This window comes from Cimex lectularius, unplaced genomic scaffold (genome assembly GCF_000648675.2).
Source record: "Cimex lectularius strain Harlan isolate CLEC.00 unplaced genomic scaffold, Clec_2.1 scaffold142, whole genome shotgun sequence".
Classification (NCBI taxonomy): domain Eukaryota; kingdom Metazoa; phylum Arthropoda; class Insecta; order Hemiptera; family Cimicidae; genus Cimex; species Cimex lectularius.
Window position 1 is genome coordinate 1 of NW_019392729.1, and position 21,171 is coordinate 21,171.

Consider the following 21,171-nt stretch of genomic DNA (forward strand, 5'->3'; position numbering starts at 1 on the left):
CACACACACACACACACACACACACACACACACACACACACACACACACACACACACACACACACACACTGTAGTTAAAGACATGTACAAAGTTTACCCTGTCATTTCACGCAGTCCACCGGTCATTTTTGCTTTTGTAATTTACAAGGCCCACACCGTTTTGGCATTTTGGAGTCAGACCTCGGTCCTATCCGTCCAACTGCTAGGTCATTTTAGCCCACAATGTAATCAGTTCCTAAATCCAAACCCATTCACACTCTCACTCATGCTTAAATAAATTCTTACTTATTCACATAATTATTCATCGGGTGGAGTACCACCAGTATATTCCTCCGTCACCTTTTACACCAAATATATACCTTACCTAATGAGGGTCGATGGAGTACTCAACATTCCGCCATCGGCCTTCTTCTTCTTTTTTTGTTTTTTGTTTTGGAACATACAGCAAGAGTACGGACCTATGAAATATCAAACTACATTTTTTAGCATGACTAGAAATTCATAAAGCAATAAAGATTGATTGACACAATAAGTACTAAGAATAAAAAATTTCGGTGCGAAAACAACAACAGCAAAGGATAACAACAACATGAATAAATAAAGGTGCAGACCTACCAAATAACAAATTACATTTTAACAAAACTAACAATTTGAAGACACAAACTAATAAATAAATAACAAGTAACAGATGCAATAATTAACTATCAACTAACTACAATAATTACTACAAAATCCATCCAAATACAGATCAAACGCTCGGGAAGCTAATAGCCGTCCTACGAGGAGGGGATCTCGTCCACAGTTTTACACAATTTAAAAGGCTGCTGTTCTTCATAAAACGGGTGTTTCAGGAGGTTGTGGATAAAAACCATTTACAAAATATGACGCATTGTCCTATGGAAAAGTCCACATCCCCCCCACATCCCGGGGACTAAATGCCCAGCGCGTTTAGAGAGCCCGACCCGAAGACAGCTCCGCATCCGGGCTGAACCCCAAGGGGATTGAACCGACCTCTACCTTAACGATTTCACGTTTACACTTTGATGCCACTATTTTGTAAGAAAGAATTTATGACCTGGTATACGTCCACTCTGTTAAGAGCAAGTAGGCTCTCCCAGCTGACCGGTTTGTTGATTTCTTTTATGTTGTACAGATTTTCAAGGAAGTCTATTCTGGAAGACTCGTATTCTGGACACTCTAAAATCAAATGCTTGATAGTTTCTGGTTGATCACAGGTGGCACAGTTTGGGGACGCTCTACGATCGGCCTTCTTACATTACACATTTACGCCAATACGTTGATTCACGGTTCATCCTGGTACTCAAAATTACTTGTACTAGAAACAATAAAACAGTTTCCTCCAAGAAAGAAACAGGGAAACCAGATACTGCTGCCGTGCGCAAGCACGATTATCATATCGGGTAGACTCCTTCTCGCTCTCTATATAGAGCCAAGGAATTGCACCGTTCAGTTTAGTAGGGCTCGTAAGCAACCTTTCTTTGCATGCAGGAAACACACAGGCTTTGGTTCAAAAGTTCATGTCTGTGTGTGACCCTCGCATGGCCTATCCTTAATCGATTGAGGGGTTCAATCCTTCTTCTTATGTGTATAAGAAATGAAATAATGATTCAAACGCATATTCAACTAATTTCTTGTCTTTATAATAACTGGACCGTCCTAATGATTGTATGTTCTTACTGCGCAATGGGACGGGCACAATCAATATTATTTTCGTGATGTATTACTTAAATTTTTAAGTTCCGACTCTGTCGTCAGGGACACATCGTGTTGTGACATAAATTATGACTCAGGGATGACGAAATAATTACACCTCGGGTGATCCCCTCGGATATTTTTTGTTTATTCTTCTTTTTCTTCGATGAGACTAGTAAGATTTCAATTGATTTTGATAATTACATTAAACAAGAAAAACGCATTAAAAACTGACATTTATTTATGTTTAGAGGATAACATAAACGAACTGTCCTTGGTCAATATATTTTCCGCCAAGATAGCATTGTAAATTTTTATTATTTAGAAAGATAATAAAGTGCTACTTCAATATTTAATTAATTAATAAAGTTTCTGTGATCCGTTTATCAATCTTTATGTTGAATTATTTATTCATAGAATAATAGATTCAACAGCATTTTTTCTATTTATCTTGTTCGTTTTAAATGAATTATTTAATAAAAATAATGTCATGGTTTTCTGGTATTTGAGGTCAATAAATAAATTGTGTAGAATCCAATTACAAAAGTTTGTCATTATTTATTAAAACACATTTTTATGATTGCAGCATGAATGTTTTTTTACAGAAACGACTGTATCTCATTAAAGCCAAGAAAATGTAACTACACTTTAAGTGTTAGGATTGGTCGCATGGGATTCGCAAGACCAACTTTTATTTTAGTCTTCACGTTACTTACAATTGATTATTTATTATATTAGTCTAAACGTCCTTGTAGGAATTCTGGTACTTTTCGGTAGTCATCCTAAGAGCGAATTGTTCCGTCGGAAGGCGGATATTGCAGCTCTAAAAGCTTTTTTCTGTTTTCGCAATCGGGCTTTAATTATTTCCAAACTGCAAAAGACCTTGCCGAACATCTTTCTCGAAGCTTGAACATCGCTCAAAACCTTTCATTCAACCCGTGTAATATTTTTCAGCCGCAAAGTTGTCTAATCCTTTCTGTCGGTCAATAGTTATCAACACAGACTTATTGAGACTTAAAATTCATCACGATTATTGAAAGATTACCTATAAAAGATATATTCTGTAATTTTTGAAGTCAAAAACTGACCTCAGTTCTTAGCGAATCTTGAAAAATCAACGTTTTTTTGGTGACGTTTACGTGTGGAAATAAATATTATAATGTAATTAATAAAAACAAAAAAATACTTGTAATACGCATAATGACATGCATTCCCTTCTAAATTTTCCTTCCTTATGAGTTCCTTTCTAAAATATGGTGTAAACTAGCATTAATAATGCTTTCCAAAAAGAACACAGATCTTGTGGATAGTTGTCAATGAATTAGTGACTATGTGCTTTGACACTTTGTATATAGTGTATCGTCTAATTCGTAATCCATGTAAATCCTAAGGTAAATAATATGTATCGCTATTATCCTTGGCAGTGCGGATTAAGCCAATGTCACCCTAGTACAACAGAGATCAAAAAAGACTTGCCTTATTTTGCAATTCGCACTATAATAACGACCGGGAATAAATGTTTACAAATCGTTCGTTACATATTTAAATTAGGATTAATCATGTCTAATATCCAAGGTAGGGTGTAGCATGCAAATCTCTTACCGAAGAAATGAATATAATGGCAGATAACAAAAGGCAATTTTTATACACTGAAATTTTTTAAAGGTATTTTGTGTTGTCGAAGACAGATGCCAGGTGGTAAATTCTATATGCCTTTGTTTTTGTCTAGTAACGGCTTGCACAATACCATTTCAAAACGAGAAAGTTTTCGTTTCAGGATGCCCGAGTTGGTGTACGAAGATACGGTAGGGGACGTAGAAGCGGACCTGGACCTTTGCACAGTCCCGGATGATGTCAAGGAATTTGCGAGGGTCCGGTTGGGAGAGACGCCCGAGAAGAGGATGGAGATGCTCGACGAACTGCGCGAGCTTATCTACGGTAAGCTTTACAAGTACTTCAAGAAAACCAGTCCAAAAAAATACACAAGCAGCAAAATTTGATCAAAAACAAACAAAAATGTATTAATTTCTAGCTTTAAACATTTAATCGTTACAATCCTAGTAGGGCGGTAGTGTTTGGCTCTGGCGGTAGTATATGGGAAAGTAAACCAGAACTTTTTCTGGCTGAAGTCTTCGAAATTGAGAGATGTATCAGTTCAATCTGAAAAAAGGGTACAAAATAAAGGACGTAATATGAAGACGGATAGCCTGGTAGCCTTCAGAGTACTAAGCTCAAACATTAGTAAATGCTTGTAAGTGCTAATTACTAGACTAAATTAAACGAATTAGGTATACAAAATAAATAATTAATTAAGGTTTTTAGTTGAGATGAAAAAAAGTTAATGGCACGAGAGGGATTCGAACCCACGACCTTCGGCTAGATACGCCGCTGCTCTACCACCTGAGCTATCGTGACCTCGATCCACTCGGACATCAACTCCCCATCTCAACCCCACTCATAAGGTCACGATAGCTCAGGTGGTAGAGCAGCGGCGTATCTAGCCGAAGGTCGTGGGTTCGAATCCCACTCGTGCCATTAACTTTTTTCATCTCAACTAAAAACCTTAATTAATTGGCCAAGCGGACCACGAAAATAGTGAATGAATACAAAATAAGGTTACTCTCGCTGAGTTCGAGGACACGTAGGAGTACAGAGAAAGGAGCAAGCCGTTCTGAGTACTATAGATGAGTACGTATCTTAGACAAAAAGACTCATGAGCATAGATGTAAGTCTGGGGGATCTATTAAGCTTAGACCACAGTAAGGTCAAAGTTGCGCGTTTTTGTTGGGAACAGCCCTGATTCAACTTTGAGCGTCTGTTTGGGGGCTGCCCTGCAACAATAAGTCACGTCTACACTACAGAGGCAGTTCCCTAAAAAATGCCTCAGGAGTAAGATATTTTTTTATCCTTGTTATTATTAATTAAAAATAGAAAAAAAGAAATTAAAGAAGTTAGTGGATCCTAAAATTGTTTAGCAACAACAATAATACATGCCGCAGTCATTTGGACTCATTTGGGGATGGGTTTGTCAACTTTTTAAGAATGACAGATTTTGAAAATCTTTCGCAAATGGTTGCTCCGAAGGTGCTTAAAGAAAACACAAAATTCAGAAAAATTCAATTTCCCATATCGTGAAACTCGCAACCGTACTCCGGCCACCCCAGGAACTACTTTTACAATATTGCGCAACATAGTATCACTTAACCCCGCTTTGATGGGGTAGCAACATTGTATCCCAAGGGGACATGTTGCGGGGCTGAATCTCGTATGAACCAGGAGTGATGAGACCCCCGCAACAATGATGCGCACTTTGAGTCCAAGGTAAGGGCATCGATCAAGAATTCTACTACCACAGTAAGAGCAATGTGTTAGATAATTCAATAAAAAAGTCATCACTAGAGGTTGTACTGAAATTTCATTTCGGGCAAAAAAATCTAGAACGTTTTTCGATTAATAAAACCTTAAACCTCTTAAAAAAACCTTAAATGTGCACTTCCAGACCCAAGTGAAAAGCTGTTCTGGAACTTTGATAGAGATTTTGAGAGTACCCAACAATGCGCAGAAAAAGTAATCAAAATCGTACAAGATCCAAATAATAGCCAAATACTTTTTAGATCCTGATGGAGCAACATCCATTAGAATCAGAGGTCCTTGGGAAGTATGGGTATCCTAAGAAAAATACCGATCTGTTCAAACCACAGGAACCAGGTCATCGTGGCTGTTGAAATATTTGCCTTTACCGAAGAAATGGCGTCCTTTGTTCGAACCGCTCCATCTGTCCTAACCAAAACATAGAAATGTCAAGCCAAGAAAGTACCTTGGCAAACGTTGTGTTGACGCATGCACATTTCAAAATTCATGCTCAATCGAGGACATTGTCGAGCCAAGGTCGAAGAGAAATTATTAAAAGATTACATATTTCATCTCTAACTGAATGTTTTGGCGCGCCGCATAACTCTCGCCAGTTGAACCAAGTCATCGCGAATGGTCGGTTGTCATGACGTTTGTAAAATTTAAAAATGTACGTTCTGTCTGCAAAAAAACGTGCTACCTTTCGACATTGAACGTTGCGATATAGACATTATCTGTTAACCACACGGGGAGCGTAGAGTCAAGAACAACCGGTAGGCAATTTGATACAGAGGTAGCTAACCTGTTTATCTTGAAACGTTTTTTTTCCTCCAGCTGATGAATGAAATCGATAGCCACAATAAAGTGGGAATTGAAATAAAAGTTAAAATTAATAACACGTAAAGCAAACTCTAAAATGTTTTAAAATTAATATAGTTTTTATAGACAAAAATTAAATCTCTAATAATCAATGTTTTACAAAATAGAGCATTTAACAAAATATTTTTATCTAATAAAATTAAAAATATTGTATATAAATTAGAGCTTAAGCTTAGTGCACGTAGTTCCTGTTGTTTCTAACAGAGTAGTTTGTGCAAGTAAAGCTGTTTTATTTTTGGATTTAGTGCAGAAAAGTAGGTTAAGGCAGAAATAAGGTCACGGTTTCAAACCCAGCAAAGCTAAGTTTTGTTTAAGCATAACTTTTTTCACTGTTCTTTTATTATCACCTCCAAAGAGTGCAGTTTTCCTTAAAATTGCGGTAACGCGAAACAGAATGATTTTAACGGAACGAATCTCAAAAGGCGTAACACACAAAAAATTTAAATTATAGAATAGCGTATTTAAAAGATTCGGTGTGGTGAACTGAAAGAAATTGGCTGTGTTGCAACTGTAATTGCGGAGAAAACCGGTCGGACTTAAACGCAAACCACTTTCTTTTGAGGCGAAGCAAAAATAACTGTCCCAGACGCTCTATGGAATAAGAGACAAAAATGATCGATTGATCACACAAATAAATGGCGTTCATTACCGATGATTTAACTTCAAACAGATTTCTCTTAAAAAGTAACCAAGGTTAATCAAGAATTATTTGTAAATTGCTGAATTGTCGCTTGTAAGACCAATTTGATGATTATTAATGAAATAATATTGTTACTGATATTTCATGAACATAATTAATAGTTTTGATTATACTTGAGAGAAACAGATAATATAGTTACCTATCATCTAGGACTGCCCTGATTTTGTCAGTTAGGGTTCACCCCCCCCCCCAGACCATAGGAGGCAATTTCAAAGTAGATAATATTGTAACCAGTGAAATTTATGTAAATTTGAACCATTGTATTGCGATTTCAAACGCTATGTGAAATAACACGGAATACTGTTTTCCTTTGTTCAAAATGTGAATCATGTGAAGAAAACGATAACGATTATCTTCGTAATTTTAGAATTAAGCTTGAACGAAGGTGAATTAACTTAAAAGTAGTAATTTTAGTCATTTACTGGTTGACAATTTCTTCCGGTTGTTTGATTCAATTGTATTCCACCTTACCATTTCATTCATTTATGAAGAATAGGTTTTATTAAGTGCATTTACAATCCTTTTATTTGTGTGCTGTCAGTGAGGAAGATTTAATTGAAATAGGTTTTCTTTTCTTTTTCTCACAGGCTTTTTACAACTACTTCTCCTTAGTAAGTTAGCCTGTCAAATATTTTTCTACATCACAGTAACGAAGGTCAAGTCTTTTGTGTGGTGTGACAAATAAACAAATAAATGTTAGGCTAAACAATTAATTAAGGTTTTAAGTCGAGATAAAAAAGTCGGTGTCACGAGCGGGATTCGAACTCTCGACCTTCAGCTTGATACGCCGCTACTCTACCACTTGAGCTATCGTAACTTCCCATCTCAACCGCACCTTTTGAATTTTGCCTCCGTTTTGCCATTTTTCAAATGTCGTGTGAACTATTTGATTCTCGGCGACAAGTGAAATGACCACGGAGAGCTTTAGTGAAGTATACTTCTTCATTTTAATTCATTAAGTTCACTATTTTTCGTGGTCCGCTTGATCAATTAATATCATACAATTAATTAAGGTTTTAAGTCGAGATAAAAAGTCGCTTTCACGAGAGGGATTCGAACCCACGAATTTCGGCTAGATACGCCGCTACTCTACCGCTTGAGTTATCGTGACGTCGATCCACTCGAGCACTAACTTCTCATCTCAATCCCACCTTTTGAATTTTCCCTCCTTTTTGCTATTTTTCATTTGTCGCCGAGAATCAAATTGATTACACGACATTCGAAAGGTGTCGTTGAGATGGGAAGTTAGTGTCCGAGGGGATCGAGGTCACGATAGCTCAAGTGGTAAGCAGCAGCGTATCAAGCCAAAGGTCGTGAGTTCGAATCCCGCTCGTGATACCAACTTTTTTATCTCGACTTAAAACCTTAATTAATTGTATGATATTAATTGGTCAAGCGGACCAAGAAAAATAGTGAACTTAATGGAGTTAGGCTAAACTATCTTCCATTACATAATTCTTGAGGATTGTGAAGCTTTACAATAAGTATTACTGAAGAGAATGAATTTACGAGCAATCGAAGTCAAACTAAAGTAGCAAAAGCATGGATTTACTTATGTTGCGTTTAGAATGAATAAATATTTCAAGCAATCTAGTAAACCAAGGTGAGAAGCAGTGACAAAAAAAAAAAAAAATCGTTCCTGGTTAATTGTGTCTAAGACCTATTGTTATATGACCTTGCCATAATCTAAGGTCTTTCCTGCATGTTATTCACATGTGCCCTGTATCATGGGGCTGGTGATATGCCCTCGTTGTAAGGTTGTAACGACCCCCCCCCCGCCGTATATCATACATTTATTGTTTTATTACATTTACAATTATTACATTTATTCTGGTTAGCAATTTTTGTCTTTTATTAATAAACCAGCATTTGTCTCAAAATATGGACAAAAAATCATCTATAATTAACGTATTGTACTTTTTCAGGCAATAGGGCCAGTTTTAGCTCAATTTTTTGTAGAATTGGTTGGTGATTAGTGACCGTTGGTCGATGATTATTCAGAAATCGTGAGATGCGGTTTGGTGTGATGTAGGTTTCAGAAAAACATTTTCTTTATCGTGCCACCGTTTCGATCTTTATAGAGATCATCTTCAGGGCCTGGGATTTACAAACATTGTTTAAATTTAACAAAAACATGTAGGATGTGGAAAAAAGTGAATTTATACAACGCAAAAAATATTTTTTATATACAGTCAGATTTTCAGTTGAATTCAATAATCAGAAGGTCGCATACTTGTTTTTTTTTTGTTTATTAACGAATTTAAATACAATATCTTTATTTTTCTTCTTCTACTTATAGGTTACCGTTTAATAATCGTGGGCGATCAGTTGACTAATCAATTGTTATCATCCATCGAGTTATACATTATACAGAATTTCAACGATCATTTGTAATTATATTATTCAATGAAAGTTAAAGAAAGGACGAAGGAGAAAAGGTAGTCGAGGTAATAAGTGCGTCTTCATGCCAGGGAATTGAAGTCGCCAAATCGAAAAGGATGATTCCTTGACCGTTGATTTACGTTATACAACAGGCGAGGCACGACGCGGACGAAACCGTACCAGTACCACACCACTACTCGCTGATTTGTTGCCATTTGCCATAGTCGCGGATACTCTTTCTCTCTCTCTCTCTCTCTCTCTCTCTGTCTCTCTCTCTCTCTCTCTCTCTCTGTCTCTCTCTCTCTCTCTCTCTCTCTGTCTCTCTCTCTCTCTCTCTCTCTCACTGTCTGTCTGTCTCTCTCTCTCTCTGTCTGTCTGTCTGTCTGTCTGTCTCTCTCTCTCTCTCTCTCTCTCTCTCTCTCTCTCTCTCTCTCTCTCTCTCTGTGTGTGTGTGGTTCGGTTAGTTTTATTTTTGATATGTCGTTTCGTTTTGTTTATTTAAAACATATACTTTTACAATTACAAAAAAAACATTACAAAAAAAAGAAATTTTACAATTTTCTTGTTCGACTTAATTGTTAATACTTCCGCCGTGTATTTTTGACGATAATTTTAAGATTTTGATTCCTTTGTTTCAGAAAGGGGCGAATTCGAACCATTGCGCATGGACGACGACTACTTGACTCGATTTCTCAGAGCGAGAAACTACAAACTGGAGCCGACCTACAGGCTGGTAAGCGTTTTGGTCAGCCTTCATAAACTTGAGCAACCGAGGAATGCTACGGCCCCGTTTGTTTTTACACCGCACAATAAATATACCAAGAAAATACTTAGGTTTTAATATAGCAATATAGCATACAGGGTTTCGTTGTTAGTGGCCTGGCTGAATTTCTCTTAAACTGATAATCTTATCGAAAAAGCAGCAACAAGTACAGCTTTGAAATTTTAAATGAGAACTACACCGTTTTACCCACTTTTTTAAAAGGATTTTTAACACTGAAGACAATGGCGGAATCAGATTTTAAACGGATAAAAAACAAGTTGACACATAATGTGAAAATAAATATCTTAATTTTGTTTTTATTATTAAGTATTTTCATTTTGCTGTTTTGATGCTAGTATGTTTTATGTATTTTTGGGATGGTATTGATGAATCTGCTAGCAGTGGGTAAGCACGTTTTTAGTAAATAAACGGTTTCTTAAAAAAATGTACTCTCAATTTACATCAAGAACAACAAACAGGCACGGGCACCTGCTCTTGGGCCAAAGCCCACGCAGGTGCCCCTTATGCAGAGAAAGGTTGCTCGATGTGTCCCTCATACTGAAAACTACAGGGAGCGTGTAGGCATGCCATCCAATCTGAAAATGGTACTCGAGTACTGCAGCGGGTTTCTGGGTCCCCTGTTCCGCTTTTTAGGGGAAATTGTTTTTTTTTTATTGTATATAATATGCCTTATGTGTTGTGTGTCTATATGTTATGTCTGAGTGCATGTATTTTTTTTTAGCGTGAATGGCGAGGGGTGAGGGTGAAATATAACGTCATCATCGCTCCTCGAACTTTGAGAGTGTATGAGTGTGTATTGGGGGTCGATGGCGGAATATTTATAAAAATACTCCATCGACTCCAATCTACAATAGATTAGTTTGAGTATATATAGAATGTGTGTACTGTATGGATATTTATTTGTATGAATGTAGAGTTTGAAAGGGTAAATAGAATATAGGCTTAGTTGGGGGCTGAAATGACCAAGATGTTGGAAGCGCCCCCCCCCCCCAAAAAAAAGGAACAGAGACGTTCGAAACATGTTCGTTTTTAAAGAAATACAACCAATTATTAACTAAAAACGTGCGTACCCACGGCTAACAGACCCATCAACATCTGGGGTTGTTGGTCCCCAAGAACAAACAACATATTCTTCTCGTCTCAAGAAATTCATAAGTATTTAGATAAAATGTGGCCATTAATTTTTTTTCTCTGCTCTGTCATTGTTTTGATATTGTTTGTTCAACTGATCTTATTGGATTTAGACAACAAGAAATGCACTGAAGCTAAATTCCAACTTTTTTTCAACTCAATTAACTTTAAATATCCTTCAATAACGGGTAGAATTGTAGACAACATGAAATGCTTTGAAGCTAAATTCCAACTTTTTTTAACTCAATGAACTTTAAATATCCTTCAATAACGGGTAGAATTATGTGCATTTTTAGTGAACGTTGATTAACAATTTGTTGGAGCCGTGATGGACGGTCAAGAACGAGGTAGTTTAGAAAAACACCTTTTTAATTTTTTTTTTGCCGACGTTTGGATTCGGATCATATTCAGGGCATAAAGTATGGCGCTATGCTTGTAGTGTCATGTTGGTTTTGTGGGAAATTGTTGTGACAAACTCGCAACAACTTCCTACACTTTATGCCCTGAGGATGACCCGAATAAAAGTCCAAACGTCGGTAAAAAAATGGAAAGGGGTTTTTCTAAACTATCTCATTCTTGACCGCTCCTCACGAATCCAACAAATTTTCTTCAATAAGCTTTTATCAGTGAGTCAAAATGAGTCAAAGTGAAGGAATTGCTCATCATGCAGTCGAGTTGTACCCAGAAGAAATTTTCCAATCGATTTTGGGTGTTGTGGTTCACTTTGCTTAATCGTAGTATACACGACATAAGGAGACGTGTATCCGTTAGGGGCCCATCAAGAAACAGACCACATAATTTGATGAAGAGCTAAATATTTTATTGTATATTCTCTCCACTCCTCCCTTCGAAAGTCTAGAGAAGTGTTTCGATACATCGAGATTAGCGATATTCTCAGAACATACAATTTTAAACCGTATCGATCTCATCTTTCCTGGGGCTTGATTGGAAGTTAATGCCCTTCCAGAGAGGTTGATTTGGAATATAGAAAATACTATTCTCCTATACATCCTATGAACTGATGAATCCAAGTCAGAAAGGGTAGTCTGAATCGGTGGAAGCATGTGGTGGGCACATGAAAGCCCCCGAATCAGGTTTCCATGTCATAACAAAATTGAACAACAACACATTCTGTGTCATAACTTTATTATTCTTCGACCAATTTAAGATTGCGCCATCGTTTTAAATGCAAAAAATCCTTTTAAAAAAGTGGGCAAAACGGTGTAGCGCTCATTCAAAATTTTAAAGTTGTTCTTGCTCTGAACTATCTGACTATAAAAAATGGTTAAAAATTTACAACTAGACTAAAAATATTAGTTTTTGTTTTGTCGATAACGTTAACTGTTCAAAGTTAATCCGAGCCATATACGGTAAAAACGAAACCTTATTTTTAAATAGTTTTTTTCAGTAGCAGGCCCACACACATACAAACATCTACATCCATTAAAGACTGTCGTACATATAATTACGTATATACAATTTGGACAGTGCTTGTATACATTACGTTTTACACTCTTTATTCTGTAATTTGTGTTGCTGTATTGTCAGGTTATAATAGTCTAACGTAATGTGACTACAGTCTTCACAAGAAAAAAAATCTTACCGTTAGAATAATTGTATCTTTTGAGAAGACTACTGTTTCCTTCCCAGCGTTGATTAAAATCCTAGATGTGAACCCTTATTTATGTACAATTATGACGTTTACAACAGCTTTTCCCAGTGCATTCGTTGCGATGTGAAGCCATATTTCGTAACTCATAACAGGGGCCACTTTGCATCGGTTGCACAATTCGGCTGCCCACTCGTGGATACCTCTTGCGGATTTGCTCCAATAACCTGCAGCCGTTGGAAATCCGGCATGGAATATTACCTTAGTAATCCAAGGTCAAGAATCGATATCCATGACCGCTCCATAGAAAAAAAATCCGTTAACAATGAATTAATAATTTCAAAATATCGATAAAGGCTTGGATAGAACCCGGCAAGAAACTCTTTTGAGGTGAAAGCGTGGGTGAAAGGCTTAAATATAAAACCAAATACTCAAAAATTACAATTCATCTATTCATTGTTTATGGACACAATTGTCCAAGACGAAATCCTAAATGTAACTATCTCGCCTGTATCACATTGACTGAATACTAGCTATATAGTTATTCAGATATCGTGAGATGCTGTCGTGCACGACAAAGAAAATGTTTTTCTGAAACCTACATCACACCCGACCGCATCTCACGATATCTGAATAACTATCGATTAACGGTCACTAATCTCTACACACACTAGCTATATAGTTCATTATTGTTCCCCTCAGACGTGCGATACCTGCGAAGCGAAATGTGAAAACAGTTCAATGGGTAGTTGACGTATAAAGATAAGTTTCTAGTTATGAAGAGATAACCCGCCAGATTTAGAATGTTACCGGGCAAGTTAATAGCGGATTCATTTCTCAATAGATTCCCGGTGTGTTGCACATGCCGGTCAATACTGGAACCGGTTGTGTGATTGTCAGCCTTTTCATCGTATACTGAGCATTCCGGGGTAAATTGTACTTCAAGTTTTCTTAATAGCTGTTTATATATTAGCCAATGAAATTTTTGTCTTCCTATTTGTTAAAAACGACGGTTCAAATACAATTTAACACGGCATGATTTCGGTTTGATGTTTCCTCTCCGACCACTTTTCTTCATATGAGAACAAGTCTAAATGTTCCTGTTCTAAAACTTACAAAAAAATGGCCTTCGCCCTGTAAAAGTCCAAAGGCAGTCTCCTAAATAGCTCTTATTAAACATAATTATTATATTCATGGAGTCAATTTTCCGGCATTTAGAATGTTTTTCGTTTCTGTATAATTATGAAAAAAAAATTCAAGGGCCAGTATATATGTGCTATTAAATCTCACTGTCGTATTTGGTTTGGGTTCATTACTGAAGATTCGTTGAATTGGAACATCGGCTTTCCTTTACAATTTTTAAAACTGGTAAACTTTCTATGAAAAATGCTAATAAACGCACATTTGAATAAATTATTGCTAAGCGTTTTAGCTGACCTTAGCTTCTTCTTCGACCGTTTTATTTTTGGCAAATAAACAAAACGACAGAAACAGAAAAAATTAAACATTATAATTTCAATGTGCTCAATGTTTATTACAACTTAATACAACAATAAATAAACGACCATTTAAATAGTTTTTAAATTCATATCAGATCAACAAACTCACTTCACAATGGCCTCGACATCATTAGTTCTCTCAGATTGCTGTCGATCCTTCTTGACTTCATAATTATAAGTCACAATTCGGTTATTAAAGATCCAGAATAGGTCGGATTATGTAGTGTTGACACTATGAAAAAAAAAAGTAATTTTACATGTAGCACATAATCCTTTAGTTATGATGATATAAAAGTTTATTTAGAAAAGAAAACAAAATATTACGTTTTTTTTATAAAATAACAAAATAATACTTGTAATGGCATGATCTAGTCGTCTGCCAGTTGACCCTTACATATTTACATTCAAAAAAAACTTAAATTAACATACAAATTATAAACTTAACATAAAATTATCTCTGCAATTCAGCGCATCTATAATATATCTATACAAACTAAACCAATCTTTCCCATTTAAATGGTCTATATACTCACGGAATGTCAAACGACATCTGTGGAACCAAATTAACCTAACGTTCTCCAAAGTTGGACAAACTGCCAAAAAATTAAACAAATCTTCCACCGTTTTTAGTTTACATATATATCATGCTTGGTCTCTTTCCTTCGGGCTGGAGTTGGAAAATCAGTACTTACAAGTACAAAGTACGAGTACAGTACTTGAAAAATAGTTGCAAGTACAATTACAAATACTGTACTTGGAATTGAAATAGAGTGAATAAATTCAAGTACAAGTACATATAATTGAAATTACAAGTACAAGTCTAAGTACTTGTACTTGTTAAGGTCAGTTACTCAAGTACTTGTACTTGTGGTCAGTAATTGTACTTTAAATACAACGAGTACTTTCTTTTTTTGGAACTTTACTATTGTAATGGATTTGTAGATACTGCGCAAAAACTGTTTTTACGGGCTTTTTGCCTATATTAGTCATATTTTGTTTGGATTATTTTGAAAGACATAAACTGCTCGCTGTTAAACCCGTACTTAGCAATCTGTGAATTTTATAGCTTGAATTTGAATTCGCATTCACATTTTGAACCGACCGTGTGGAAATACAGTATCAATAAAGACATATTATATCGAGTTTGTTCTGTATAATTACAACATTATAGAAACACAATACCATAAAACCATATCAACTCCACTTGGTCTTAATATTTATAAAGTAGTGATTAGGTTCTGCAATGTTCAAAGGGAGAAAAACCCCGTAAAAAGTTAATATTGGCGATGAGGGAATCGTCTGAAATTTTTATCTTTGAATATTTTACTAATGATATTTGTGTGTGTATTTGTTTGTGTACACGAGTATCTTAACGTAAGAGTTCGAGTTTTATTTCATTTGTCTCATTTAATATATAGGATTTGATTATTTATTACTAGTGTATTTAAAGAATGTTTAAACTTATGATGTTTTTAATCTATAATATAATTTTAGTTCTAAACTAGAAAACCATCTCAATGAGATCTCTTAAGACTTTAAATGTATAAGACTCATACATTGATCTTTTATATTTGTTAAGGGAATAGGTAGTAATTGTAAAAATTTATACATTGTCTGTATAAATATTTGATATGAGATTACTTAATTATAGCGACATCGGTAAAGGCGATTTGAATAGGAAAGGATTGATTGTGAGTGAGAAAAGAATAAAATTGAATTAATAAAGCTATACGGTAAAATTGTTTAAAAACATTGGTTGGGAAAAATTATTATAAGTGTAATTCAAATTGTGGTAATAATATTGCGATATTAATAATTTACAATGACAACAGTTTCAACTACATCTACTTGTAAACGGAAGTACAAGTACAAGTTTAAGTACAAGAAATTGTACTTAGGAACACGCAAGTACAGGTACAAGTACTTGTCATTGTATTCAATCTTCACAAGTACAAACACAAATACTTGTACTTGTACTACCAGTGTCAAGTACTTTTACTTGTACTTGTTCTCGCTGGAAGTCAAATTGCAAGTACGTGTCAAAGTACTTGTACTTGCAATTGCTATTGAAGAACTTGAGACTTTTAGATAACTGCGTTGTCCCGCCCTTTCTTTCACTGATGTTGCTGAAATAAAACACTCACACATTTACTCAAATACTTGAAAGAAGTACTTAAGTACAATTGTACTTAGGTTGTCACAACTCTGCCTCCAGCCAAGGCTTAAAATTTAAATATAATAATTGACCTCTCGCGCGAAAAATAACCTTGATCAAATTCCAGTTGTATTCCTTATACAAATGTTGTCTCCAAGATCGAAGTTCAATTTCTTGAATATTAAATGGTATGTAGAACATTGCACTTTTCTTAAACATTCTTCTTTATGATGAGTTTCTACTGCCTGCAATAATTGTACTGCCCAAATTTTGAAATCTTTCGCCTCTGTAGAATTTACACGAGAACTACAGTTCAGTCCGGAAGACAACACTTCCAATTCTTTAAACCAAAAAATGTTTTTTTTATTATCCCCTGAGCAAGGAGGTAGGGCAAATGATCTTGTTTCAGACCCAAAACCAGCCGTATATAATTTAAATGACTCCTCAACGTATACACAAACAAAGGTCTAAAGCCTAATTCCAAATAAAGAAAATAACTTGGTGTATAATAGGGAGCGCCAAACATCTTCTTAATAAAAAAACAAAGAAGTTTTTCTACCACTTCATACTGATGGTAGCCACATACTTGTGACGCATAACACATCACAGCCCTAAAGACGGAATTAAAAACTTTAAATTTACTTTTTAGAGGAACATCTCCTCTATTGAGAATACCGTTCCAGGTTATATTCAATCCTTGTTTAGCAACCCTAAGTTTATTGGCCAAATACATATTGAAGGAAAGTAGAGGAGTCAACGTTACACCTAAATATTTGTACTCTTTTACTACCTACATTCTTTTATTTTCTAAAAACCACCGTTCATTCTTTGATGGTCTACCGCCATTTCTAAACACCATAATCTTAGTTTTATTCAAGTTTACTGACAAATTCCACATTCGGCAGTATTCTCCCAACCTGTTTAACATCTTTTGAAGTTGTGCCGGTTCAGTACTCATCAAAACCACATCATCTGCATACATTAAACAGTTTACATTTGATGCTCCGACAAACAGACCACCACCCAAAAACTCGGGTAAATCGTTAATAAACAGCGAGAACAGAAGAGGGGAAAGCAGACAGCCCTGCCTTACACCTACTCTAGTTTCAAAGGTACTTGTGACCTCACACAGCACTCTCTGTCCCGCTATACAACGACTTTAATACCTCGATAAACTTACTAGAGATCCCATAATTAAACAGTTTATAGAAAATGGCCATTCTGCTTGGCGAATCGAACGCCGACTTAAAATCAACAAAGCAGCAGTAAACTTTTCTCCGTTTTACAGATAATTTCAATTTTATAATGTTAGTTAAACTAAAAATATTATCCTCGGCGGAATATTTTTTCCGAAATCCTGCCTGGCTCTCTACCAAGATATTATTTAAATTACACCATTCTTCTAATCTATTCAGTAGTTTCCCCGTAAATATCTTAGAAATAGTGTCAGTAAAGGATATTCCTCTATAATTACTGACAGTATTCACTTCACCTTGCTTAAATAAAGGAAAAAGGATAGATTTTTTTAATGATGATGGTACTAAACCTTTTTCAAAAATTAAATTAAAATTATCCAATAGTTTTTCTAGGAAGTTACGTGGGCTATTTTTAAAAAATTCATACGGAATTCTGTCTAAACCCGGGGCAAGTGGTAGAGCAGCGGCGTATCAAGCCGAAGATCGTGGGTTCGAATCCCGCTCGTGCCATTGACTTTTTTATCTCAACTAAAAACCTTAATTAATTGTAATATATTATGTTTAGTTCCCTAATACAATTTGAAGTTCATTGAACGATATTTTTGCGTCCAGTTTCACATCAACTATATTAGGAGGTGCGAACATAATACTTTTTAATTCCGTTGTGGGATTGAGAAGAACATCGAAGTGTTTTACCCATTCTCGCGCCTCTATAACAGAACCACAAAAATTTCCTTCTGACAAGTTGGCCCACCAAATTCCAAAAGCCCCTAGAATCTTTAACAAATTTAAAATTGTTACAAATATTACTATAGTACAGTCTTTTTTTAACTCCACAGATAATTTTTTTTTGACTGGGGCTTCCAACATCTAGGACATTTAAGCCCCCAACTAAGTCTATATTCTATTTACCCTTTCAAACACTACATTCATACAAATAACTACATTCATACACATAAATACATCCATACAGTACACTCATTCCGTTTGGTCGGTATTCCTCCACCGACCTATACTCAAACTAATCTAGATTGGGGTCGATGGAGTACTTTTATAAATATTCCGCCATCGCTCTCAACGTTCGAGGGGCGATGATGACGTTATATTTCACCCACACCCCTCGCCATTCACGCTAATAAATACATGCACTCAGACAAAACATATAGACACATTAGTTATTATTGTTTATTCATGTTGTTAATGCCAATTTTCTAATCATCGGATGTATGATTCAAAATTGTATTTATTTAAAACGGCCAATTTTACCATGAATTTTTATATATTTTTTAAACTCTGGCACAATCGTTCGACGCAGTATGGCATAAGGACCTTCTGTACAAATTAAAGAGTGTCCTGCCAAGTATCCTTTATTTTATCCTCTGCTCTTATTCGGATCCGGCAAGGACCAATTATGCCGACTACTGCTCAGTAGCCGCGGGAGTACCGCAAGGCAGTGTGCTTGACCAATCTTTGTGTGTCCTTTATACCCCAGTGGTCCCAACTAAACCTACCAGTCTATTGCACTATCATCCAGCCCCTGTCCTATAGTTAGTTGGTTGCGAAGATCTGCAGATATATGTGAACAACTTAGCAGATTGTTGTAAACAATGGAAAGAAGATAAATGCCAGCAAATGCGTCCGAAGAAAATCTCTTTCCACACTCTTCAACAATGTTCCTATCCTCATTCGTTACCTTGAGTTCCACCTACACTCACACTTAATACGGAATCAGCATACATGACTGAATGGACAAGACCAAAGGTCAACTCTACAAAGAGTATTGTGATATGTGGTACATAATCCTTTTATTATGATTGTTTACTCACGCTATTAACGCGAATATTCAAATATTCGGATACATTATTCGAAATTTGACTTGTTCCCCGATTGAAAACGACCGATTTTAACTTTAAGAAAACTGTGACATTTTCGACATGCTGGGAAAGAAGTTGATTTTTTTTTAATGACCAGCAAAACCAAATTGCACTATCTATTTTCTGTCATAGCTTTTATTAGCTATCATATTTCTCACATACAATTGTATATTCTACATTTGTATTTACCCTTACCCTGGAAATATCCGAACACCATCCTCTTCCCGAAAATTCAATGGTTCATCATATAGTCCAGTTAGTTTAATCCTCATCATGACCAAAGTATTTGAATAGAATGTTACTAAACTTGAATTCCTCTAACCTTCTCCTAGATCATCACCAAAAGCATGTGGTATGGGGGGGGGAGCTTTCTTGAAGTGACACAAGCGTCCGACCCATGTGTTACCCGAGGGTCTTCTGTACAAATTAAAGCGTATCCTTCCATATACCCACTACTTAATCCTTCGACGGCAGGGTACTATACCTATCCCATTGCATTCTTTTCCAATGGCATAGATTTGGAGACACATACCAAAAAAAAAAAGAAGAAAGATAAATGAGTGCATGTGCGTCCAAAGCAAACCTCTTCTCACAATCTACTAAAACAATTTCTATCCAGAAATCTAACTGCGTTTTACTTTGGGTTCCATCTGGACTCACGCCATGCATGCAATTAGCATGCTTAAACAACAAGACCTAAACAGACGCAACAGTCTACTCTGAAACTCATGAACATCAACAATCCACGTATCTACGAAAAACAATATTACAATTCAAAAATCTCTAACACAAACGATTGGACGTACGTTTAAACTGTTGGTATCTTGTAAACTTTCCAATATCCTACGTCTCCTTTCAATCTTACGTCCTCAGGTACCATATACATCCTCCATACGATGTCACACCCAGAATGGCCCATTTATCCAAAAATGAATTCCTCAAAAATAAATGACCAAGAAACAAAGTTTCAATATAAACACTTCCATCACTAAGAAAGAACTAAACTTTGTCCGACTATCCCTACAAACCCGTAATGCATCTCAGGTTGAAATGGGCACTCCTCAAGAACGGCTTCGAATTAAAGGTGAAGAAGTTTAACGCCTTCAGTGCTGCTTGACAGTCCAAGAATATGTATATCTTTGAACCTTTTAATCGTTTTTGAAGTATTTCTTGTGCACAAAATTCTATTGCATGGATCGATAGTGTGACCAAGCGGTTCGCTTGGTCGAACGTTATGTCTTTGACTTCTGTCCCCACTCCATGTTTGATCTATCTGTGTCCTATTAGTGTCAGGGTTTATTTCGTTATTCTTTCAAATATCTCTTGTTAGTTTTATTTGAATGGGTCTGTCACACAATTTTGTCAGGTATTTTTGTAGCTATCTCATTTAAAAAAAAATCTTATTAAGGATTTTAAGAGTAAGCTCTTAGGTCAGATTTTATTTCCTTTGTCCTATGAGGCTGGGAAAATGCAATTTAGTATGCCATTGTTGGATATATGAATTCAACGGTGGCAACACCAGTGCCATTTCCATTGCTCAAGAATGCATTGATCCTATAATGTTAAGACATGCAAACTTTGTACTTATGCCTTATTTTCTAACGACTTTGGTCACCATGGACAAGAGGTCTAATCGTTGTTATGTATAGCTAATTGATACCCCAAGTAATACTGCAAAATCTTTGGCCCACAATAGTTTTTGCTTTTTGTATTATTTTGCCTATATGTTTCTTCCAGGTAAGCTTTAGATTTAGTGTTATCCTAGATACTTTGCTCGTTGGAGAGTTATATTTTTCTAGTTGATCGACCTCCGTATTTTAAACTGATGTTGTATTGGATCTTCTTGAGGTCATTACAGTGAATAAAGAACATCACTATTGGGTTTCACCAAGCTTTCG

General features: G+C 35.9%; 1 protein-coding gene across 1 annotated transcript in view; it reads left to right on the forward strand.

Annotated features, from left to right (window-relative positions):
• Positions 1 to 3,464: 3,464 nt before the first annotated feature.
• Positions 3,465 to 21,171, forward strand: part of LOC106668772 (alpha-tocopherol transfer protein-like) — a 43,620-nt gene continuing 25,913 nt past the window's right edge. The window contains exons 1-2 of the mRNA XM_024226767.1: positions 3,465 to 3,651; positions 9,664 to 9,758. Coding sequence (XP_024082535.1) covers positions 3,492 to 3,651; positions 9,664 to 9,758 — 255 coding nt within the window. The 5' untranslated portion in view covers positions 3,465 to 3,491. The remainder of the gene's footprint in view (positions 3,652 to 9,663; positions 9,759 to 21,171) is intronic.